The sequence below is a fragment of the Pseudocercospora fijiensis genome, assembly GCF_000340215.1.
Source record: "Pseudocercospora fijiensis CIRAD86 unplaced genomic scaffold MYCFIscaffold_8, whole genome shotgun sequence".
NCBI classification, from domain to species: Eukaryota; Fungi; Ascomycota; class Dothideomycetes; order Mycosphaerellales; family Mycosphaerellaceae; genus Pseudocercospora; species Pseudocercospora fijiensis.
Genome location: NW_006921539.1, coordinates 1,777,316 through 1,800,997, shown reverse-complemented (window position 1 = coordinate 1,800,997; position 23,682 = coordinate 1,777,316). Strand labels below are relative to the sequence as shown.

General features: G+C 51.8%; 7 protein-coding genes across 7 annotated transcripts; 3 read left to right on the top strand and 4 right to left on the bottom strand.

Moving 5' to 3' along the window:
- Positions 1 to 2,694: 2,694 nt before the first annotated feature.
- MYCFIDRAFT_204812 (uncharacterized protein) lies at positions 2,695 to 6,645 on the top strand (the record flags this gene model as incomplete). The annotated part of the gene is made up of 3 exons (XM_007931937.1): positions 2,695 to 2,720; positions 3,394 to 6,169; positions 6,222 to 6,645. 3 exons carry the CDS (start codon positions 2,695 to 2,697, stop codon positions 6,378 to 6,380), a joined length of 2,961 nt encoding a protein of 986 aa, XP_007930128.1. The 3' UTR covers positions 6,381 to 6,645.
- An 81-nt stretch (positions 6,646 to 6,726) lies between these two features.
- On the bottom strand, positions 6,727 to 10,906 carry MYCFIDRAFT_167284 (glycosylphosphatidylinositol anchor synthesis protein; the record flags this gene model as incomplete). The annotated part of the gene is made up of 7 exons (XM_007931935.1): positions 6,727 to 7,440; positions 7,540 to 7,748; positions 8,518 to 8,626; positions 8,680 to 8,824; positions 8,877 to 9,064; positions 9,121 to 10,682; positions 10,738 to 10,906. 7 exons carry the CDS (start codon positions 10,904 to 10,906, stop codon positions 6,835 to 6,837), a joined length of 2,988 nt encoding a protein of 995 aa, XP_007930126.1. The 3' UTR covers positions 6,727 to 6,834.
- A 293-nt stretch (positions 10,907 to 11,199) lies between these two features.
- On the bottom strand, positions 11,200 to 13,560 carry MYCFIDRAFT_79518 (uncharacterized protein; the record flags this gene model as incomplete). Its single annotated transcript, XM_007931934.1, has 2 exons — positions 11,200 to 12,044; positions 12,276 to 13,560. 2 exons carry the CDS (start codon positions 13,558 to 13,560, stop codon positions 11,200 to 11,202), a joined length of 2,130 nt encoding a protein of 709 aa, XP_007930125.1.
- A 1,073-nt stretch (positions 13,561 to 14,633) lies between these two features.
- On the bottom strand, positions 14,634 to 17,807 carry MYCFIDRAFT_50787 (uncharacterized protein). Its single transcript, XM_007931522.1, has 2 exons — positions 16,864 to 17,807; positions 14,634 to 16,814 (listed from the first exon to the last, which is right to left on the bottom strand). The coding sequence occupies exons 1-2, from the start codon at positions 17,293 to 17,295 to the stop codon at positions 14,736 to 14,738; spliced, it is 2,511 nt and encodes an 836-aa protein (XP_007929713.1). The 5' UTR covers positions 17,296 to 17,807; the 3' UTR covers positions 14,634 to 14,735.
- Positions 17,808 to 18,838: 1,031 nt separating this feature from the next.
- On the top strand, positions 18,839 to 19,972 carry MYCFIDRAFT_71912 (uncharacterized protein; the record flags this gene model as incomplete). Its single annotated transcript, XM_007931612.1, has 4 exons — positions 18,839 to 18,958; positions 19,022 to 19,339; positions 19,400 to 19,806; positions 19,858 to 19,972. The coding sequence occupies 4 exons, from the start codon at positions 18,839 to 18,841 to the stop codon at positions 19,970 to 19,972; spliced, it is 960 nt and encodes a 319-aa protein (XP_007929803.1).
- A 438-nt stretch (positions 19,973 to 20,410) lies between these two features.
- Positions 20,411 to 21,185, top strand: MYCFIDRAFT_204809 (uncharacterized protein). Its single transcript, XM_007931933.1, has one exon. It carries the CDS (start codon positions 20,967 to 20,969, stop codon positions 21,126 to 21,128), a length of 162 nt encoding a protein of 53 aa, XP_007930124.1. The 5' UTR covers positions 20,411 to 20,966; the 3' UTR covers positions 21,129 to 21,185.
- A 652-nt stretch (positions 21,186 to 21,837) lies between these two features.
- On the bottom strand, positions 21,838 to 22,570 carry MYCFIDRAFT_204808 (uncharacterized protein). Its single transcript, XM_007931932.1, has 3 exons — positions 22,317 to 22,570; positions 22,180 to 22,244; positions 21,838 to 22,122 (listed from the first exon to the last, which is right to left on the bottom strand). Exons 1-3 carry the CDS (start codon positions 22,495 to 22,497, stop codon positions 22,057 to 22,059), a joined length of 312 nt encoding a protein of 103 aa, XP_007930123.1. The 5' UTR covers positions 22,498 to 22,570; the 3' UTR covers positions 21,838 to 22,056.
- Between the last annotated feature and the right edge of the window lie 1,112 nt (positions 22,571 to 23,682).

The window sequence follows — 23,682 nt, the reverse complement described above, 5'->3', positions numbered from 1 at the left end:
GCGGCTATTATAACGACCTCGGTATCGACCTCGGCGGTCTCGGTCGTACTCGTCGGACTCAGACGTAGAGCTGCTTAAGGAGCCTAGATTATCGTCTTTATCGCTAGCGGCGTACGTATTCTTAAGTTCTTCTCGCTAAGTGCGCTCTCGCTCTCGCTCTAGGCGCTTCTTAACCGGCGTATTGCGGGAGCTCTTAGTAGGAAGCGTTTATTCGCGCTTGCGACCGGTAGTACCGGTGCCTCTATTCTAGCGTATAGTAAAGTAAACGTTATCGGAGTCTTCTTCGAATTAGGCGAGGAGGTCTTCGTTATCGGTTTATAGCTTGCTACGGCGCTTCGGGGTATTGCTAGCATTAGCTTTAGCAATAGTAAGTTGTTTTTCTAAACCTTTAACCTTCTTCTAGAGTTGCTCGATCTCTGTCTTATCGGTATCTCTAATAGAACGGTACCGGGCAATACGCTCTTTAGCTTTCTTTAGCGCTAGTTCGTAGCGCTTACTCTTCTCGGTCAGCTCCTTTAGTTAAATAGTGTAAGCGTTATTAGCATTCTTTAGGTACTAGACGCGAGATATAGCGCTATCGCGTTCCTACTTCGCTTAATTCACTTCATTAATAGTCTGTTATAGAACAGCAGGTTAGTCGGCCTATAGTAGGGCAGCATTGTTAAGGAGGTCTAGCTACTTATTAGGGTACTTTTGCATACGCGTAGATAGGTCTTATATATCGGTGATATCCTTAAAATATCTAAGGTTATAACGTAGCACTTCCTCGCCGCGTAGATTCTAGTCGCATAGTATCTAGTCCGTAAGGTCTAGAGTCGACATAGTACGTGCGCGAGTGCCTTAGTCTAGATTGGGCTGAATTCTGCCGGAGCTAGTGCTAGCTGCTAGTATATATAGACGAGATCTTATTCTTAGGGCCTTTATAGACCTAACTAGGGAAGGAAGCTAGGAGCTGTTTGCGTCTTACTTACGTCTAGCCTACCGACCGCGACGCTTCTAAGGTAGGTCTTCCTCTTCTTCGAAACCTTAGATATCCGGCGGTAGAGGCGGCGGAGCGGGCTTAGTCGGGGAGTCTTTAAGGAAGCGGGCATCGTCGATATTAGGATCCGTGCGGCTAGTATAGCTTATACCTATAATCTCTTCGAGCTCTTCCTATATATACTGCCCCGGCTTTAGCTCGCCGATCGGAGCGTCTTCGCCGCCTTCCTCCTCTTCCTTATCGGACTAATCGTTAAGGCCTATATTAAAGTCGAAGGAATTGTTATCGTCTTCGGGGTTCTAGGCCGATTGCTATTAGAGAGTCTAAGACTAAGCAGACTACTAAGTGTTGCTATACTATAGAACTAGCGGTAGAGGTATCGAGCCGTCCTATTACTACTAGGACATATTGTCCTTACCTAATAACTTATTATTAATGTATACGAATGTATCTTCTAACTAAGAAGAGTCTATTCGAAGCACTAAAGACTAAAGCACCGTACTTCGCTTATACTATACCGTTTATATAGCGACGCGCTCCGGGCGTTAGGCCTGCGTATAAGTAGGACCGGGATACGACTACTAATTACCTAATAATAGCCGTATCTCGATCTATTTAGGGATCTTCGAGAAATGTTAAGGGCGGTAACTAAATGGTTTAAAACGAGTTCTCGAAGATGTCTATCTACGAGAGGCGCGCGAGAAGCGTAAAAACCACGGCGCTAAGACTTGATACCTAAGGCATCCTTAACTAGGAATAGGAGGGTTACTCCGTAACAACGTTCTATAGAGCGACGAGTGTGCTATACGTAATAGATTATACGAGAGGCTCTTTATTACTCGACTAGTTAGTAAGCGTAACTAAGACTACTATTCGAGGCCTCGCTTCTAACGCCTTCTATACTAGATAATATAGGCCTATATTAGTAGTATTAGCGGCAAAGGACTACTCCTGCTATAAGATAAGACGTAGGGCAATATTAACAAAGAGTTATACTATAAGAAGGTCTTGCTACTAGTTTAAGAAGAGATTAGTCGTATAAATAGCCTTATTACTAACTAAGAACACCCTCTCGGTTACGAGCCTGCCTTGCACTTAAGAACAGCACTCTTCTAATAAGACTCGGCGCCTATATATAGAGCTAAATATATACTTAATTAGTTACGAGCTCGCCGTATTATTCTTATAGACAACTAGCTACTTTTATTACTAGATTTAAACCCTATCGAGAACCTATAGCGAGTAATTAAGTAGGTAATTAAACGCTATAGAAACAGACCTACTAGCCGTAACCTTTAGCTAGCAATTGTCGAAGAATACTATAACGTACCTATAGAATTAGTATAATAATAGATTAATAGTATGCCGGCTCGCTATCGTATAGTAATTAACGCTAATAGCGGTTAAATATAGTAGTAGATAGTATAGCGCTTACTTAGTTGTCTATAGTTGTCTACATTCTTTAAACTAGCCTTCTATACAGCTTTAAATACCCTCGTTCTTAACCCTAATCGTTACTAAACTAGCTGTCTATACGGCTTTAAACTAGCCTTCTATACGGCTTCTAAAACACCCTCCTTCTTAACCCTAATCGTTACTAAACTAGCTGAAGAACTAAAGTTCCTAATAATCGCACTAATTAGCTTCTAATACCTAGGTATACTATACTTTGTATAGCAAGCGGTGCCGCTAAGTAAGGGTCGCGATACCCTAGAATGCATAAGCGCTCTTTTACTCCGATGTGCGTTGACGCTGTAGTCAGTGGTATGTATTTATCGATAAATCGAGGAGATCAACAGTTGGAGCGGGCGGTTATGATAATGTAGATGTCTATGTGGCACTGCATAGAAGAGTGTGATGCAATATGGCTTGGCTTGGCATCGATTGCGGCTTCGGCGGCCGGAGGCCGATGGTTTCGTCATGATCCGAGCTCCAGTCTTTGTAGCCGAGAAGTTCGCTGGACGGGAAACATTCTATCATATTACACTCTCTTGATCCCGCCCACCACGACGGAGAGAGCGAGGGCATACACCGAGTCACGAGAGCATGGTCTACGGACGAAGCCAGGCATGGCGAACATCGCTCCAGCAATCGCGAGCATATACCGTTGCCGGAGCGCCATGTAGAGCCTGCCAGGCTCAGCGGCTTGCGCCCAGTCTTCCCTTGCATAGGACAATCCCGCGGTCTTATCTGCCATCAACCACGCTGCTATCATCACGACACTTTTCTACATCGCCAGCAAGGAGAAAAGACAAGACGAGCGAGGACTTCTTCACCGCACTGACTGGGAGACCTGGCAAGAAAAGCGAAGACGCAGAGGCCAAGGAAGAGAGCACAAGCGAAGCGATAGAACTAGACGCGAAAACGAAGCCTTCTGAGCCGACGCCGATACCGAGCGATGGCAAGGCACCAAGCGCTGGAAGTGGTGCGGGTACTGGAGGCGAGTCTGGTAGCGGAGATGGTGGCAACCGCAAGAAGGGTGGCAAGCAGAGCAAGGAGCTCACAAAGCCCCAAGTGCCAGATGTCTACCCGCAGGTGCTAGCAATTCCGATTGCGCAACGCCCGCTGTTCCCTGGCTTCTACAAGGCAATCACAATTAGAGATCCGAATGTCATCGCAGCAGTTCAGGAGCTGTTGAAGCGAGGGCAGAGCTATGTGGGCGCATTCCTGCTCAAAGACCAAGAGAGCAGCCAAGATGTCATCAACGACCCCAGCGAGGTTTACGACGTGGGAACTTTCTGTCAGGTCACAGGCGCCTTTCCTGCTGGACATGGCGAGGATAAAGCTTTGCAAGCCGTCTTGTACCCACATCGGAGAATCAAGTTGAGCGAACTGATCCCACCCAACCGAGGCGCACCTGCAGCCCCAGAACCAGAATCACAAGTGGCGCAAGCGACCATTGAAAGCGCAGTGCCATCAGAAGAGCAAGGCGAGAAGCCAGAGACGGAAGAGAAGAAAGGTGGCGTGACAGCAAGCTTCGAGGAGCAGACGCCTGAGAAGGAGAAGGAAAAGTCTGAGGAAGGGGTCAAGGCTGCGATCCAGCCTACGGACTTCTTGCGATCTTGGCCCGTCAGTCTGGTGAAGGTTGACAATCTCAAGGACGAGCCTTTTGACAAACGATCGGAGACCATCCGAGCACTGATCTCTGAAATCGTGAATACTTGCCGCGAAATTGGCAATGCTAACCACTTGTTCCGAGATCACGTCTCTGCTTTCGCCATGTCACAGTCCGCCGCGAACATCGCCGACGAACCCGCCAAACTTGCAGACTTCGCAGCTGCTGTATCAGGAGGGGAGATGGAGGAAGTGCAAAGCATTCTTTCTTCCTTGAACATCGAGCAGCGTCTCAGCAAGGCGCTAGAAGTTATCAAGAGGGAGCACATGAACGCGCAACTCAGCAGCAAGATTTCAAAAGATGTGGAGAGTAAGATTCAGAAGCGCCAGCGAGAGTATTGGCTCTTGGAGCAGATGAAGGGCATCAAGCGCGAGCTTGGTCTGGAAAGTGATGGCAAGGATAAACTGGTTGAGAAGTTCAAGGAGAAGGCCACCAAGCTGGCCATGCCTGAGCCGGTGAAGAAGGTCTTTGATGAAGAGCTAAATAAGCTCACCCACCTCGAGCCTGCTGCATCTGAGTTCAACGTGACGAGAAATTACTTGGACTGGCTGACGCAGATTCCATGGGGTCAACGAAGCGCCGAAAACTTTGGTATCCAGCACGCTCGTGATGTCCTGGACGAAGACCACCACGGTCTGAAGGACGTTAAAGACCGCATCCTCGAGTTCATTGCTGTTGGTAAGCTTCGCGGCACTGTCGAAGGCAAGATTCTTTGCATGGTCGGCCCACCTGGTGTTGGAAAGACAAGTATTGGCAAATCGATTGCCAGAGCTCTCAACCGACAATATTACCGCTTTAGTGTCGGTGGTCTGACTGATGTCGCCGAGATCAAGGGTCACCGAAGAACCTACGTCGGTGCTCTGCCAGGCCGCATCATCCAAGCCTTGAAGAAGTGCCAGACCGAGAATCCGCTCATTCTGATCGATGAAGTTGACAAGATTGGCCGTGGCCATCAAGGAGACCCGTCAAGCGCACTGCTGGAATTGCTGGATCCTGAGCAGAACAATTCTTTCCTCGATCACTACATGGACGTGCCTGTGGACCTTTCAAAGGTGCTCTTCGTGTGCACAGCCAATATGACTGACACGATTCCACGACCACTTCTGGACAGAATGGAAATGATCGAGCTCTCTGGATATGTCTCCGATGAGAAGATGGCTATTGCTGAGCGTTACTTGGCACCACAAGCCAAGGAGCTGTGCGGTTTGAAAGAAGTTGACGTCAAGCTTGAGCAAGAAGCCATCACCGAGCTCATCAACAAATACTGCCGTGAGTCTGGTGTGAGAAATCTCAAGAAGCAGATCGAGAAGGTCTATCGCAAGTCAGCACTTAAGATCATTCAAGACCTTGGTGAGGACGTTCTCAGCGAAGATAAGGCACTGACCGACGAAGGCAAGGCAGCTGCTAAGGAATCCGAGAAAAATAATTCCGAAGTCAAGGACACGCCTGAGAACATCGAGAACGAGACGACTGAGAAGCCACGTGTGGCGCTCAAGGTGCCCGATTCAGTGCATGTCACCATCGGCAAGGATAACTTGAAGGACTACGTTGGACCGCCTGTCTTCACTTCCGACCGACTTTACGATGTCACTCCCCCTGGTGTTGCCATGGGTCTTGCATGGACGTCAATGGGTGGCGCAGCGCTATACGTGGAATCCATCCTTGAGAACGCGCTGTCATACAACTCACGACCAGGCCTGGAACGAACAGGAAACCTGAAGGCCGTTATGAAAGAATCAACACAGATTGCATACTCGTTCGCGAAAGGACTTTTAGCAAAGCAGTTCCCAGGTAACAAGTTCTTCGAGAAGGCACGGATACATCTGCACTGTCCCGAAGGTGCCGTACAAAAGGATGGTCCTAGCGCAGGTATCACAATGGCTACCTCACTATTGTCCCTGGCATTAGACAAACCTTTGGATCCTACGATCGCAATGACCGGCGAATTAACAGTAACTGGAAAAGTGCTCAGAATCGGTGGCCTGCGCGAGAAGACGGTCGCTGCACGAAGAGCAGGCGCAAGAATGATCATCTTCCCTCGGGACTGCATGAGTGATTGGATCGAGCTGCCAGAGGTAAGTCTCAACATATATCCACAACGCTTCACGTCTACTAATTCTGTATCAGAACATCAAACAAGGCATCGAAGGCAAACCCGTCGACTGGTACTCCGATGTCTACGACCTCGTCTTCGCAGACGTCGATAAAACCACCGCCAATGAACTTTGGAAAAAAGAGCTCGCCAAGCCACCGAAAGAGGAACGCGAAAAGGAAGAAGATGATTGAAAGAAGAAAGAAGAATTACCAGCCTCTTTCTTGTAAGATAACTATATGTTCACCTACCTGTAGTTACGCGACCACGTCAGCATTGGGTGATGGCGCCCTGGGAGTTGCCATGCCAGAGCGGATGTCGAATTTCCTTAACTCCGCTCTTTGTACATATTACTCGCGCCGCAGCCCGCCGGGGGAGGACAGAGGGCGGTGGGAATGACTTAGATATCAGAAGTAGATCATGCATGTAAAGTGGAAAGAAAGAAGGATCGTGAAGCATAAAGGCCGCCTTGGTACTCACAAAACATTCACTCGTTTCATAGCCCGCGTGTGATTCTCCGCACCGTGTCAGTCAATCAAACGAAGACGATCAATCCTGTACAACCATGCATGCCATGCCATGCACATCTATAAAAGTTCATATACACAAACAAGCTTTCCTTTCTATTTCTTCCCACATGATAATCAATCAACCAGCATTATCCGCCACAACCTCTGGCGGCGGTTTCCCATTAAGCCCACCATTAGCTTCCTTGCCCCGTTTCCTCATCCCATCACCAGAACTCCCATTCGCCGTAATCCGTACCACCACATCATCCTCCTCCTCCTCCTCGTCCCTAAACTCCACCCCTCTCACGAAAACTTCCGATAAAGCTTCAAGTCCTGCGACAAAAACACAAAGCACACTCGCGATGACAAACATACTAATACTCTCCCCAATCTCCAACCACGAACCCTCATCCCTGACTTCCCAGAAGAAACGGAGGGTCAAGTAGTCTCCGATTCCCATGACTACGGCGAAAAGTGATCCGCCTCTGAGACGGAGTCGTTTCGTCAGAATTCCAAGATTGGCGCTTACGAGAGCAAACGGAGCGAGGAGTTTGAGGAGGAGGAGGGCGCCTTGGCTGAAAGGATCGAAGACTGGGATGAGGCGGTAGACTGCGTCCAAGGAGAAGGAGGAGACGGATGCGATGTTTCCGGTGCTGAAGAAGGCGGATTGGAGAAGGAAGAGGAAGAAGAGGCAGATTCGAGCGTCGGAAAGGGTGAGGCTGCGGTAGTCACCTGTTGCGAGGGCCTTTTCTCGTTGTTTGGCTGCGGATGCGGCGGTGTTTAGAGGTGAGTGGATGTCCTTGAGTGCATCGCCGGATGAGCCGTTGGTGAGGCTGGACGTTACTGAAGGTTTGCTGAAGGATTGGTGGATACGATGTTCGAGACGGACCCAGGAGACTAGGGTGATCGAGATGGCGAAGTAGAAGAGTCCCTCGTATGAGATTGTGAGAATGATGAAAAGTGGACCGAAGGCAAGGAAGATGATTGCCAAGCGGTGTAGATAGTGATCTCGAGGTCGTAGCGCGTGTAGGAAGGGCACTGTCAAGGATGCAACTGTGATCATCGTCAGCCAATATGGACTCCTGGTATGTCGCGAGACAGAAACGACAGGTGATTAGCAGATCATTCTATGTCTGGCCCATATCATCGCAGTATCATTATCCCGCCGTGGCTCCTGACAACTGACGGCTCCATCTGGAGACGTCTGCCGGTGCTGGAGATCAAGCGTGGAGGGTGGCAAGTCCAATGGTGGTAAGCCTTCAAGACCCGATAGCCATTTATGGTATGGTATGGCCTCGCCGGACGAATTGCAACGATGATGCGAGGTCTCCTCCGAGCACCCATCCAGCTGTGGTGGCACGCGGATGATTTCGTCTTGCAGAGCGATCATGAGTAGCTTCCGACGAGGGCAAGCATCTGCTAGATCCGACCAGAACACGACATCATCTGTTGCGACGCGCCGTTTTCGATCGTTGCAGAATAGCTTGTGTGGCAGGCGAAAGCACACCTCTGCGATAGCGGCCAGGAGGAAAGCCAAGGGCAAATATAGCGTCAGGAAGAAGCCTAGAGGAATTCGGGTCTGCCATTTTAGTGCTTTGAATGACTTCCAAGGATGTTCCAGTACATTGAGCACATCGTCCAGTTTTCGGGCCTCCTTGACGTAAATGCCCATTCTCGGACGCTTTGGAAAGGTTGTGGAGAGGCGCCCACGACGATAGCAAGCAATATCGGCATATAAATGAAGGCAGAACAAATGATGCAGCGGAAGAAGATAGCGCTGCATGTGAGAGTTGCATTCAGAACAGAAGGGAAAGTGGCTTACCGAGTGTGGCCCAGCCCACGATCTGTGTCCCCAGTGGAAGGCCCGCTTTAGCTTGCAAGGAAGCTACGCTCGACCTTGTGACCGCGATGGCAAGTGCAACAAGCCCGACCTGGGTGGGAAAGTCAACCTCCCGACATAAAGTTCTTCATCGATATTACTTACCTGCACTCCGAGGATTGTTCTCGAGACGCCATCAGCGCCAGCAGCGGCCAAGCCAGAGTTAGATGGCGCACACTGGACCAGCAGACTCTTCTCGAATGCGATATACAGCACTCCCAGCATGAGAATGAGAAAGCCTCCAAGCGATCTAGAGCATGAAGAGTCAGTGCAGTCTTAGGCTGTTGACAGGATCGCCTCACATGAGATTGGAGCTTTCCACTTTCATAGCTGGTAACAAGGTGAAGATGCTCATGGAAACACAGCCCAGTGCCCAGGTAGCGCAGAGAAGCCAGTTCTTCTGGACAAATCCGGCACCATACAGCACAGGCCATACAGAGCCCGCAAGGTAGAGAATGGTGTAGATCTGACGATGGTAATAGCTTTGTACCTGTGAGGAGGTCAGTCTGCGATTCCGCCACTATGCAGTTGAGGTGCCGTCCGTACCATGACTTCTAGAAGGGCAAAATATGCTGCCACATTCAATGCCAGCTTAGTGGCATCGGCTGTGGTGAGTTGTGCGAAGAGCTTGTTTCTGCCCTCAATGAGTGCTTGTCGGCGTGCGAAGACTTCTTCCCAGAAGGCCACTGGAAAGATGGCGTAGGCATAATACGTGATTGGTGACGACTCCACGAATAGCAGGCTGAAAAGAATGACGAGAATAGAAGAAAATGCAATTATATGCCCCGTGGATCTTGCTGGCTCAATCTTGCCGTCTAACATGTAGACGTCCACGGCGGTGGTGAATGCAAAGGCAATCCAGCCTGCGTAGCCTGCTGTGACGAGAGTCCGGAGGAAGAGCCAAGCATAAGTCTGCAGGTATCGCAGTCCCTCCAGGCCAAGCTTGATCAACTCGTCTGATCGGGCGATGGCCTGCTTGTACTCACGCTTTCGGATGAGCTGTTCGATGCCTGCGAGCCTGTTCTCAACACTATGCTCGGCGTCGGCAAAGCCAGGATATGGCTTGTAGCGCAGGACTGTGGCCATCTTCTGTCGCTCCTTGACATGATACATTTCCAGGATCTCTTTGGAGTTGGTCAACATAGCTTGGGCTTTCTGCTCGTCGGTCGCATCAAGGAAAGATAGTGGAAGCTCTCCCACAGAGTTCACAGGAAACTCGAGGCCGGCCAAGTATGCCATGAGTGTAGCCACGTCGGCCTGATTGACATCATGGCGTTGCACATGATCAAGCCTCCAATCGTGTGAGAAGCCGTCTTCGTGTCCCGGTGCTTTGCCTCTGCGGACGGTGTTCGGCTTCGCGACACCAGATCCCCAAGCGATCAGTGGTGTCCTGGTGTTGTCTGGATGTCCGTCACCATGGCTCCCCCAGTCGCTCATTCCATGGTCTGCTGTGAAGACAAAAGCGGTGTCATGGTCGTTGTAAAAGTTGTTGATGATCTCCGTAATCTCCTGAACACCTTTGTCAACTATCTGAATGTTTCGCAAGTATTCTCTCGAATACGGACGATAGGCGTGTCCTGTCGTGTCCAACCCCAGCAGATGCAGGAAGAACACTATCTTCTCCTCGTTCAATTGCGCATTGAGAACGGGATCGGTCTCAGCATCTTTGAACAGCTGCTTCACACGATCGAAGACCCAGTGGTCAAGCTCCGTGGCATCCTTGCTGAAATCCTCAAATTCATGGCCATATGTGGCATCTGTTACTCGACCAGGAACAGCACCAGTTGAGAACATAGGCAAGATATCTGGACTTCCCCAACTCCATGTGTGACTGCTTCGATTAAAGACGCTGTCAAAGTTGACCGGGTTCAGCTTCCACCCTGTCGCGACCGCAGAGACATCCTCATAGAGTCCCGCTATTAATGCGACATGTCCAGGCCGTGATTCGGTGGGTACGCGAGTATGAGAGACACCGAATGTGCCATGTTCGAGGACGCGAGAGCGTAGGAAAGGTGCTAAAGGCACGAGCTCATCTGTCGAAGTATCGTTGGCGGGCCTTGATGGATCGGGGAAGAATTGGAACGCTTTGTCTGCTCGGAGGCCGTCGCCTTCGACATAACGTCAGTATGGTCTGAGGGATGGCAGTACTGTTTGGCAGCATACCAACATAAAGGACGAGTCGCTTGGCGGGTGCTGTGGGCGCATCGACTCCGTAGGCTCTCATTCCACGCACAATGGGTGAGACGAAGTAGATGTCGAAGATGGAGTAGGCGTAGATCAGGTGGAAGACGACGGCAATGCCCAGGAAGCCCAGCCGACCGAGCCTCGCCATGCTGACTGCTTGCGCTCGCTGTGCTCACTGCTCAGCGAGGGGAACATGAAGTGAGCGATTCTCCATTCTCGACCATCCCGTCCAATACCATGCGCGTAAACGTGCATGCCGCGAATCCATCAAGGTTCCTAGAGGATGCAGGGGTGCGCGCAGGTGCTAGCCGCTTTGGAAGGTGCCGCATTGCGACAACACCATACAGTACTCCTTCACGCTAGTTGCACTCTCACATGCATACATATCTATCTATATTCGCGGGCCCCGATACTAGTATATATATATATATTCCCTCGCCCTCACATCCATTGTTGATCACCATCCATCTTCTTCCCGCCAGTCGCACTCGCACTCGCACTCGCTCCCTCCCTCCCATCACCACCCGTCGGTCCGCCAATATTCGGCACAACCGCAATCAACTTCTTAAGCTGAAGCCTCCTCCTCTGCGCCTTATTCTCACTCCACCTGGCCTGGAAAGTCCCAAAAAGACTCGGTCTCCTAGAATTCAAACTTTCCTCACCATCATCACTCAGTCCAGCTTTACTGCCATCAAGCGCCCGAGCAGGTAGCGCAACATGCGAAACTTTGGTGCGGCTGGGCGTCAGAGGAGGAGATCTAGCATCATCGAAATCCGCCCCGCCGAGAGACATGTCATGAGATTTGACCGGGCTGGGGTACAAATGCGGTGATGTGGGCGAAGCTTTTGATGACACGGGTGAAGCGCCTCGAATGTCGGAAGAGCGTCGTCTGCCGTGCCGCGTTACGCCCTTTACGCGCTCGTAGATAGTCTTCTTGCTCTTTTCTGAGCTGCCGTTGCTTGGGCTCTTCTTGTGAAGACTGGATTTGACTGGATTGCTTCCGAGAGGTGACATTGGTGTCACATCTGGCGTTTTGACTGCGGTCTTTGGTTGCGCTGCTACGATTTCTGGGGGGAGCAACTTCAGGCCGGGAAGTTGAGCAGTTCCGGCATTGCCATCGATGCTTGCCTTAGTCTTTTCGAGCTCGCTCTTTTTCGAGCTTGCACGTCGCATTACGTGCGGGTAGAACTGTGATTCTCGGCTATTCTTACGATCTTTATGCTTTCTGGCCTGCGTCGGCGATCCAGGTGTCCTTGGTATCGGTATCGATGTTGCGGCATTCAGAGCTTGAGGCGACGTGTCGCTAATGTTTGTGGGCGGCGAGATAGGTATCATTCCAGTCGTGCTCCCTCCGCTACCCCGATTATACAATGACGACGGAGTAGGTGAGATCCGAAGAGGGAAGCTACTGGAATGAATGGACTCCTCGCTCTTCGTCCTTCTGTGCGAAGTGGACCCGGACGTAGCGCCACCAGGACTACCACGAAGCGCACCTGACTTCCGAGCAGGCTGCTTACCCATGAATAGTGGCTGCGGTACCATTTTCATATGCGTGCTGATACTGTCGTCCGAGTCATAGTTCGGAGATTCAGAGGGCCTGTATTGCTGGGCCAGAAGTGCATTGCACTGGTCGACCAAATTGCGAGGTTCACCTTCGCGGTCAAATTGGTAAGTCCCGACGCTGGAGGAGCTCCTTGCTGCCTTGGGCGATTCATTAGTGTACTGTCGGCTCCTCCGTCCCCTCTCTTGCCGCCGTCCACGTTCAGCATCGTCCACGAGGGCTGCGTGCTGCCTGTCCTCTGTAGATTGTCTTCGCTCCTCAGCGACAGGCGGCACCATAGACCTCACGGGTCCCGTCCCGACATGAAATGAATTCTCATAGGGCGCCTTGCTGGGTGCAGGAAATGGGAACTCTTGATGCGAAGTGCTGACAGAGGGTGTAGCCAGCGGCGTCGAGAGCAGTCTTTGCCTACCTTGATTGTCCACCAAAGTTGCGACCGTGAAGAGAGGCGGGGCCACAGGTGTGTGCACCCCTCCCAGTGCCTCCAAAGTAGCCATGCGCACATGCCCGTGCAATCTCCCTCTCTCGACAGTCTGAGCTCGAAGCTCTTCTGGGAGCAGTCGCACCGCACCGGGAGCATCTCTTGCTTCTTTCGCTTTCTCCAGGGATACCGTCTCTATCTTTCTCTTCGAGCCAATTGGAGGAATTACTGCTGGTGGAAGAAGTGTAGTTACAGGCCTTGAGTGAGTAGGCGAGGTAGGATCCGTCACTGCGCTTAGAGTTGGAGAAGGAGTATTGATGAGCGGCGAAAATACACGTGGCTCGAGCAATTGACCAGATATCCTGCTCAAAAGATCAGGAGTGCTGATACTATACGCAATAGGCCTGTGGTGTGCGAGAGGAAAGTCATCATCAAGGTCTTCCGTCCTCCACGATCGGTTCGAGTCTGTGGCCCACTGGCTAGGAGTACGACTGTAGACGCTTGAAGATCTCCTTCCAATTGAGGTATTGGCAGATGTAGTAGAGTCCTTGCGCACCGGGGTTGGTGGAAGTGGCTTATTTGGGTCGTGCTCGAGCGGTGGCGTTTGCCTCAAGAATGCCTGAAATGACGGTACCGCCTGATTCTCAGTGCTGAACGAGAATTGAAAAGATGCCGCACTCGGCAATTTCGGGTATTGGTTCGTAGTCGTCGGGGATGGCGAGCCTGAATTTCCACTTGGAGGCTGCTTGAGGAGCCCGGACGGCATATTCCAAGCAGGATTTGGTTTGAATGTCGATGCCGGCCTCGCATCCACGTACATGCTGAGATTGCCATCTATTGAAGCGTCAGGAGATCATCAAATGGCGAATAGGAAATCTAGAAGTCAACAAAGAAAGCATACGTCGTGCTCAAGCTCGTTGCGTCAGGACAATGAGAAATTGCACAAAGGCATATATCCATCGAGCCTAGTCTGGATCTCAAGGTGAACGCATTCTGGATTGTGTTCACAACACAGCGCCTTGCTAGGCTGGGCGTTCTACACCCAATCTTGGTTCGTTGACCGCCGCTGGTCTGACACTGGAAAGCCCCGAACGCCTGGTGAGGTTCAACTTGAATATCTCATTTTCATGTTTTGGCTACCGGTACAAGGCATCATGATCGCTATCTCGAAGTGGTAGCATCTCCGGAATCGTCTCTCGTCGCACCGGCCTTTTCAAGCTCCTCAGCCTGTGGTGTCTGCGGAATGTCGACTAGCACGGCAGGATCGGCTTGACGATTTAGGATCTGTTGAGCACGTCGCTAAAGAGCTGTGAGCATTGCGCATGAGCCGTTCTGCGGGTCATACCTTTTTCTCAGCAGGACTCAACCGTGGATCTGCTTCTATAGCCTCCAGAGCCGTAGCTTTGGACCCTCGTCGCGCAAGCCGAAGGGTTTCGGGAGATGCAGGCGTGCTATCGAGCTCTACGGGCTCATTATTGATAGATGCGATTGAGAGCGTAAGCTCGGGCGCCTTAGAAGTGACTGGTGAGATTGGGGTTTCGTGACTTTTTTCGTCGTTGTTCGAAGCCATACTCCGTACCGGGCGGACAGTGAAGCTGCTTGGGCCTGGAAAGAGGGGTCGAAGTCTCCAGATTGTAGGAAGGTCACCTCTAATTCTCCAAAGGAAGAGTCCAGGCGAAGTCTTATGGTAATTTCCTTGTAGTCAATATGCGAAACGAAAGCCTGTGACGGTCATCAGGAGAAGGTCGAAGCTCTGCGGAGAGCTGACAGCTCCTGGCGCGAACTGGCCAGGAATGCTTGGCGTACGACTCAGGGCCTCAGGCTATCGGCATGTCGCATGGGTACGTGCAAGGGACAAGGATGCTGACAAGAAGCAAAACGAATACGAAGTTTGGACGTGTAATGTCTTCATTGCTCAATTGGTATCAAATGTATAGAATCACGGCTCTAAGAGGCCGTCAAATATATCAGAATACAGAGTACAAATCGCCGCCTCTAATCCGAGATCGCCTTGATCGCGTGGTCGGCGTGATGGTGTTTCCCTGCGTGGACTTCAATGTTGTGAATCGCGGACTGGAGCGCGCTGGTGATGTCAATGTGGAAGAATGGCCGGTTCAAGCCTTGTACCACGGCAACCTTGACGTTCGTCGTGTTGTAGGCTTGAGACTTGTTCAGCTGGCGGTCAATGTCGCTGGCACCGCTGTCAGATGGGTTGATACTGTCCACCTCCCGGTTACCAGTCTCAACATCCTTCGTGTTATGGCGCTGAATGTCTCGGTTCTGCTTGTCCTCTGCTGCCGCTGCAGCGCTGGACGATCCACCGAGTTCAGCAACGCTGAAAATTGGCTTCCATCGTGAGAAACCGTCATCGCCGTCAACAGATGGGTACCCAAAGCCAGCAGACGCAAGGGCACGCTTCGTCCAACGATTGTTGATGCAGGCAAAGTGCCACTGCACACGATCCGGCGATGCATGCCTATCAAGCTGGTTCCTGACATCGATCAAGTTTTGGACAGATGTGAGATCAACGTTGTTCACAGAGGACATGTCGATGATGATAGCTTTCAGAGTCGGCCGGTGATCATCAACAGCGACTTCTTTGCCACGTCTCGGACCAGGGTCATTCCAAGGTCGATCGCCAGGTCTTGGATAACTGTGAGGGTCCGTCCTTTGGGTCTCCTTGAAAATGACATCAGTCATGTAGTCAAGATAGTGGTTTGCATTGGGGTAGTTGAACCCCTCCGAGAAGCGGTAGATGAAAACTCCCGGGTAAGGATGTTCGGCGTGAATGTTCGGGTTCGAACCGTCACCATGGTTGATCGGCAGGAAAACATTGCGAGCTGACTTATCTGGATCATTTTCGGCTCCAATAGACACGTTCCCAGGCTTGCCTTCCTGTCCCTCGACTAGATGGTCGCCTATGACCGAGTGGACCTTGACGCGACCAAGGAAGCGGCCTTGCGCCTTGAACGCTCTGAAGAGGAACAGAGCCATGGAAGATGCAATCGTGACGTAGACGCCGATCTCGATGGTTGAAAAGACTGTGACGATGACACCAGCAAAGAAGATGATCATCTCTACCGGCGAGACGCGCCAGAATTGGTAGACAGTGTTCGGTGGGGTGATGAGATCGCCAACAGCATGGATGATGACCGCACTGAGAGCTGCGCTTGGAATGTAGAAGAACACTGCTGTCAGAGCGTAGATGGCCAGAAGCACCACAAGAGCGGTGATGACACCTGCGAACGGAGTGCGTACACCGGCCTTGGATTTGATGGCAGTTCGCGAGAATGAGCCAGTCGCAGGATATGCGCCAACGAAAGGCCCAAGCAGGTTTGTAACGCCAATGGCCACCAGTTCCTGGGATGGGTCGATAACATAGTTGTTGACTCTGCCAAAGGACTTCGAGATCGAGATGTGTTCGATGAGAAGTACGATGACGGAGGCCGGAATCTCACTCGCAAAGTAGCTGACGATCTCGCTGTTGACCGTCGGGACTCCGGCATGCTTGAAGCCTCGTGGGACCTCGCCGAGGATGGCGATAGGAGAGTTCTTGGGATTGTGTTTCTTCAAATGTAGGTTCATCAGCCAGCTGATCAGAGTGTACAGAAGGATGACGAAGGCAGTGCGAAGAGTGTTGCAGAAGAACCAAATCTTCTTGCGGTTGGGTTGCTTTCGTGCCAGATAGTTGAATGTCGCTCGAATGAGATAAAGCATCGTCAGGGCGGTCAAGCCGAGGGCGGCGTCCAGCTTGGTGTGTCCCAGGTTCTTGAGTGTGTTGATAACGACAAGATATGTCGATGCCCTATTGTTGACATGGGCTTTCGAGATGCCCATCAAGCCTGGTACTTGGCCGACTGCAATGTTGATGGCAGAACCCGTCATGAATGCAGAGATAGAAGTGAGCGAGATGAGCTCCACCAGCCAACCAGCGCGTATGAGGCCAATAAAGCAGACAATGCCACCAGCGATAATGGCCAGGGCGCGAGCGACGGTTGCAGGATCGATGTCGGGTGCTTCTTTCTGCACTTTCAGCACGACGTTGCCGACAATCGTGGACATGACTGCGACGGGCTAGACTGTGTCAGTGGGAGAGCAAGCGACGGGCTTTGTTCGTGCTTACACCAATAGTGATGTCTTTGGAGGTGGCGAAGAACCAGTAAATCAGGACACCCATGAAGGATGAGTAAAGACCGTATTCCGGAGCAAGCTCCGCAAGCTTTGCGTATGCCATACTCTGGGGGACGACGACGGCGCCGACAGTGATACCAGCGACCAAATCTCCTGCAAGCCATTGTAGGTTGTATCGACCGATCCAGTGGGTGAAGGGGAAGAGGTTGTGGAAGTATTGCAAAAGGTCATGTCCACGTGGAATGACAGAGCGCAACCACTCGGAGGCTGTCGGTTCCTCTTCGACGTAGCTGTCGCCGCTGTCAACCGAGAACACGGACTCTCCCCGTGACAGCTTAGACGCTGGAGAGTCATTGCGGTACTCCAGCTTGATACCAAGCACTTTGGCCAGGCCGTGGCCAAGCTTGGTTCTGGCAGATGCCATGTTGTTGGAGAAGCGCAGCAAAGTGGGCCCAGGAATCGGAGAGGGTCAAGAAGTGGTGATATGTGAGCCCAACGTCGAGACTGGGTCGGAGCGCTATTCTAGACCGGAGAAGACTTCTGGAACAGATACGCCACCTTCAGGCAAGCGAATAACAACAATGCAGCCTCGTGCAGGAAGGCACGATCTAGGAGGGCCCGGATTGGTAGAATTAGAATTGTGCGGCGGCCGTGGCAGGGTGGCAGCAAGCGGTTGCCAGTCAGAGTTCTGATGAGGGCAGTTGCGAAGAATCACGACAGTCCAAAAGCAATTCCAAAGGCTCGGATGGGTAGGTCTAGGCGTCGTTGGCGATCGACTTGGATTCGCCGGCCTGCAGCGAATGAGCAAGCTGGAGGATTGATGGTGTGATCAGGGCTGGTGAATGCAAAAGAATGCTCGAGCCTCGAGGCTGATGAGATTGGCGAGCAGGCAGGGACTTGTATTCTATCTTGCAGCAGCAGCTGTGATCCAGCAGTGCTCTGCAGGGCAGATGAGTGATGACGGGACGCCAGAGATTGGTTTTTCCTCGGGCGTCATCACGCGTGGGAGGTGTCGTCGAGGAGGGCAATAATTATTATTTCACGCATCATCGCATTGCGGTTGAATGAAGAGCGGGTCTAGTGTCGCAGGGAAACGGCTTAGCATGAGCACGCAATAAATGGCTCGTCGGCAGCGCGCTCAGTGCTGAACAAAGAACACGTGCGCCAAGGGTCGCGTGCATTCCATTGCATTGCACCATTGTTCTCCAATCACAACGGCCTCCAAAGGCAAGGCGGCGTGGGTGAAGGCACTGATTCGATCTATGTGGGCGTGGGAGAAACGCGCGTGCGGTCAAGATGTCTGGTCGTTCTTTGGAGTCTCGTCTCTTCTCACCGTTGTGTCAATCATCATAACAAGCATTCCGTGGAGGACCAGGCAAGCTTTGTGATGAACATGCCTCGCCACGGCAATAATTAGAATCAGGTGCCTCGTAAGATCAGGGTGGCAGCCGGAAGCGCAGGAAGTATAAAGCATAATCAGGCGCATCACTGATCAGGCTGGTGTCGGCGGCGAGAGCAGGAGCACGAGCGCCGCGGCGTTGTTGTCTGCATTCCATTTCGCCGTCGCTGCAGAGTGTCGACATCGCGCGGACGAAGCATTCCGTGGTGGAATACGGCATCGCGGTCTTGGTGTCATGTTGATGCGTGGAGGTCGACGGTCGTGGCTCGTGGGCCTCAGAAGTAACGGTATCGCGGTCGCAGCGGTGAGGGACCCCATGTCTAATTGGCAACAAGAGTATGTAACTCTCGTGAAAGTTCAGAAGGGGACGTGTCCGTGTCCGTGTCCGTGTCCGTGTCACATGTCCGATCAGCTTGGCGGTGCACAGAAAGAAGGAGGTCATCAACACCTCGCACTCGCACGCGACGACGCGTCGGCACATCGCTTCGACAGAACCGACTTGACGCGACTGATCGGACACCATCATATCATACTGCTACATCTACTGCCGCCCCCGCCCGCGCCCAACATGACCCACCTCGACCAACTCCTGCAAAAGGCGCCCGACAATGGCGACCGCATCGCCGGCCTCGACGAGCTGCGCCGCGTCATTCTGCTCGACGGCGTGCCCTCAAACAGCGATGGCATGGTGCGATGACCAGCCAAGACAACTACCTCTGCCTCCCGACCTGCTCGGCTGACGTCCCTCTAGTCAGAATTGCGAATCTACGTCTGGCTCATTCTGCTCAACGCCCCGCCATTGCCGACGAGCAAATACCTGGACTTGGTCAAACAGGGAGCATCACCCGCCTACGCCAAGATCAGGAATGACACTTTCCGCACCCTCACCACCGATCCTCTATTTCGTCGACGCGTCACCGAAAACAGCCTGACGCGAGTGCTGAATGCCGTCGCCTGGAAACTGCACGAGCTGGATGAAGCTCGCGTCAAGGGATGGATGTCCCCTCCCACCTTGGCCTTGCCCAAAAGCCTCGATGGCAGCGAGAACATCTTCCATTCACCAGCCTCAGTGAGCACGCGCCACGGCCTGGGCTCAGTCACTGGCACCGATGGCTCTGAAGCTGGAGAGCCTACTGCACACATCGGCTATGTGCAGGGCATGAATGTCATGGCCGCGCCCTTCCTCTACGCTGCCCGCAGCGAAGCTGAGGCTTTTGCCGCCTTTGATCGCTACATCAATTTCGAGTGTCCGGGCTACGTGCGCGGCAGTATGGATGGCGTGCACAAAGGCCTTGCCCTCGTGGACCACATCTTGAGCATCGTGGATCCGAAGCTCGCGTCGCATCTGACTTCCAAAGGCATGAAAGCAGAGATCTACGCCTTTCCAAGTGTGCTCACCTTGTGCGCTTGCACCCCGCCCTTGCCGGAAGTCCTGCAGCTGTGGGACTTTCTGTTCGCTTTTGGACCGCATCTTAATCTGCTCTGCATAGTCTCGCAGCTGGTGCTGATTCGTGACTCTCTTTTGAATAGTCCAACGTAAGTGTGCGAGATATTGTCTTCGGCTAGAATGCGGCTAACATCGGCCAGACCCAAACCAGACTTCAAGCCGTTGCGAGCACGCAAGGTGATCGACTATACGGTCAACTTCGCGCGGAAGATCCCCGATCATCTGTACGAGCAAATGCTAAATCACGCAAAATAACTCAACTTTGCATGGCCCTTGCAACACATGTACGAACGCACCGCACCCTACGCCATCTGCTTCCTCTACATTCCATCCCTACTCAAATGGCGGTCTGCATCCGGCAACAATAATTATCTTGAGACCTGTCATAGTACACGCGCGTCACATTGCTCCGCTCGTGCCGGAGGCTCCGCGCGTTCGAATAGGTATCAGCCAAGCAACTGCATGTGACCAAAGTGCAACGGACGTGCTGGTTGGTACTGGCACACATCCTCAGAATGAATATTGAAGGAAACTTCTTCCCACGATTGAAGCGATGCCATCTGTTGGTCGTCCACAGCGACAGTGCAGAGAAGCACGACTATAAGCTCAGCTTCGGCGACTCATGACAACGAGCGTCCACTTCCTCCTCCCGCTGCCCTCTCCACGAAAAACCGCGCTTGGCGGCTGACATTCCGTACACGTCAACACCGCCAACGAAAGCGTTACAATCGGTAAAGCCGCCATCTTCCGGCCAGATGATGCTCAATTGCTGCGATACAGGGACTTGGCTTTGCGTTGTCTAGTGCGCAGCTAATGCGCACCTCGTCATTCCATAGCTCAGTATCCAGCGAAACACGCCTACGGCTTGGAGGGTTTCCCCCGACGGCCCTTCATTGCGCTTCTTGAGTCCGCATTCCATCGTTTGAACGCGAGGCATTGTAACCGGTCGGGTTGGAAGTGTAGATGTATGACACTGTTCGCGATAACAGGGTTTCGAATAATGCCAATCATTTCAAGGTCATCTCGTTGGAAATACGCGTTGACGATCTGCAAGAAATGCTCGTCGCGGGACGCTTTCAATAGTATGAGCTACGCGTCGGAGTGACGGTACACCTCCGGTTTGCAGCAAGTCGCAAGCCCGGTGGATCAGCTCGGCTGGCTGGTAGCTCAAGCAGAGACATTGTACGATGCTGGAGCTGTTCTCCTTGCAGCGCAGCAAAAAGGAATTGTCGGTTCATTCTCCACCAAGATGAACTCGACGAGTCCTCGACCGCCAGCGAAAACCATGATGCACGACGTCCAAAGCCCTCAGCGATATCCGACGGCCACGTTCTCCCGTGTAGCCGACAACCAATTGGAAGGGAAAGGAAGGGAAGGGGTGATTGATCGTCTAGCATGCCAACCACGCTAGAATACGTAATAACGTGAAAAGCGACGCTAGAATACCCATCAACTTCATCCCATCATCAATGATCTCTACTCAGCTCCCCATCCTCTCCCTCCCAAAAACCTTCTCATCCCTAAACCTCCTCTTTTCATAATTCCAAAGACCTTCTTCTCCTGGAACATAGACCCCATATCCGCAAGGTCGCTTTTTCCACTTCTCAAAAAAAAAAGATTTTCGCACTTTCAATTCGATAAACTTCTCAAGATTATTTTCACCTTGCACATCACTCTCTTTTTCTTTCCCCCCTATTCTGCATATCAAGGCTTGGTCTCGTCGATGATGCTCTCGTCAATTTTCTTTTTTTTTTTTGCGGCTCGGCTGTTTCACAACTTGCAACTTCTTCCCTCGAACCAGAAGAGAGAAAAAAAGATTGTGTGTGCTGTGATGTATACGTTCTTGTGAGGATTGGGAAGATGAGATTTTGTGGAGGTCGTGGATCAGGAGGAGGATTGAGATGGTGTGCTGGTGAAAACTGTTGTTTGGCTGATGTGTGAGTCGTGATTGCCTCTTGTGAGGCATACAAGGCTGTGACTCAGATGGCAAGGACGCGGCTGAGTAGCTTACCTTCCCGAACTATCATGTGTTGTTCGGTGATCAGCCCGGCTGGTCTGGAGCTTTCCATGCGATAAGTTGACCAGTCGTACATTCTGGGAGTGAAGAAAAGAGCATGACTGGTGAATACGAACTTCTGCGATTCACAAATGATCACGGATAGTTTGGATAATTTACTTGTAGCATTATTCCGAAAGTTCTTCATTCGTAAAGAGCGTCCTCGCCCCTCTTCGTGAAAGAGGGTTTAGTCCCGTCGACCTTTCTACATCCATTGTACATCATGTACATCCATCAAGTCTGCAGCTTGGAAATGGACCTCTGCTATGCAAGCTCTATGGGCTTACAAAAGGTCAAGGGAGATTGGAATGCTGATGGTGTTGCCGTTGAGGACGTCGCAGAGAACAACCTTTTGTCTCATTAGCCAAGTGGTCTGCAGCAAAGAGAATGGATTGATGCTTCTTACAAGACCTGCAATCTGGTTACAGCTTGTGTACTTGTCTGGCTTGTCACTTGGGCACGACTGCGAAGCTGGTCAAAATGTTAGCGATAACTATGCAGCGTGGCAGTCGCCATCATGAAACAGTGATGTGGGAAGCGTACGTTCGCAAGACGAGCAGCCGCTGTGCTTTCCCTTTGGACAGCAAGCACCCGATCCAGTGCGTGCAAAGATATTGGTAGCTGCGTCTTCAACTGCGGTGACTGGCGCCGCCTCTGGGACAGCAGCCGGGGCAGCGAGAGCAAGGGCGCTGAGGCCGAAAAGAGTGAAGATTGAAAGCTGCATCTTGAAGTAGCGAATTTGTTGAACAGTCAAAGGCCTCTGGATTGGATGGTGTTACTTTTGCTTGTAAAGCTATTGATTGCTGTGATGATTTGCTTTTCGTCGCAGACCTGACCTCTATTCTTATAGACAAGAGCTGCGCAAGATCTCCCGTCACCGGACGCCATCAACGTAACACTCAGTCCCAGCCTCCTGGAGAGGAATGTCCAGAGAGGAATGTGCGGAGAAGAATGTCGGAAGAAGCGACACGCGAATGCCACATGTTGTCGTTGAATCGTTGGTGTAGGTTCTGACAACGATTCAACGTCTGTTTCATGTAGTCCATGTGGCTTATCCGTGTCGAAAACTCGATGCCTACGAGCTTGTCCGTAAAGCAGATGCCAGAAGCTGACAGCGCATTGTCAATGCCTCGCCGTCTGGAAGATCCAGATCCGATTGCCGCCCAGCTTTTACAGCGACGGATCCTCGGCATGACAACGTGTTCTGCTGCAGATAATGTCGCGCTGTCCCCAGAAAATCATGCTTCGTGGCTCCAAAGAAGCGTCATAGCCTTCGCGAAGAGTCAGACCTGAGACGGGTTAAGTGAAGGAGCGATTAAGAGCAGGGGCGAGGGGTGAAGTGGGCTGACGCAACCCCGGATAAGCCAGATCCCAGGACATCCCAGCTATTGCATCTGAAAATCGCTTATAAAGAATCTATAGATATCTGTAACATCCTGCCCGTGTCGATCAGCGCTTGAAGTGGCTTACGAAAGGATGCGCCGAAGTAATATTACATAGAGCCAAGACAAGATTCGACGTGGCCCAACTGGAACGGCGTCTCAGTGGCTCGGCATTAAGTTCAATGAGTCGTAGGGCTGAACGAAGAGCGAGTGCTGTGAAAACGATCAACGCATACCAGCTCAGGATTCCGGATGGGTCACCGAGTCGGCCGGAGGCGGCAGTCGAAACTTCCATCTGAATGGTAGTCGGTGACTGCTGCGGTGTTCAAAGACGCCTAATCTCGTGAATTCTCGAGTACAGGTCTTGTGCGCGAAAGGAGCGCTTAATTTCGGTACCTGCGACGAACATCATATTCCTCCGTTGTGCATCGCTCTGGATGGTAAGCGTTGCGGTGAGGATCAGGCGCCGGTGCCGCGAAGGGCCTCCTTCAATCCTTCAATCATAATGTGGCCGCGTGTTTCCTGCT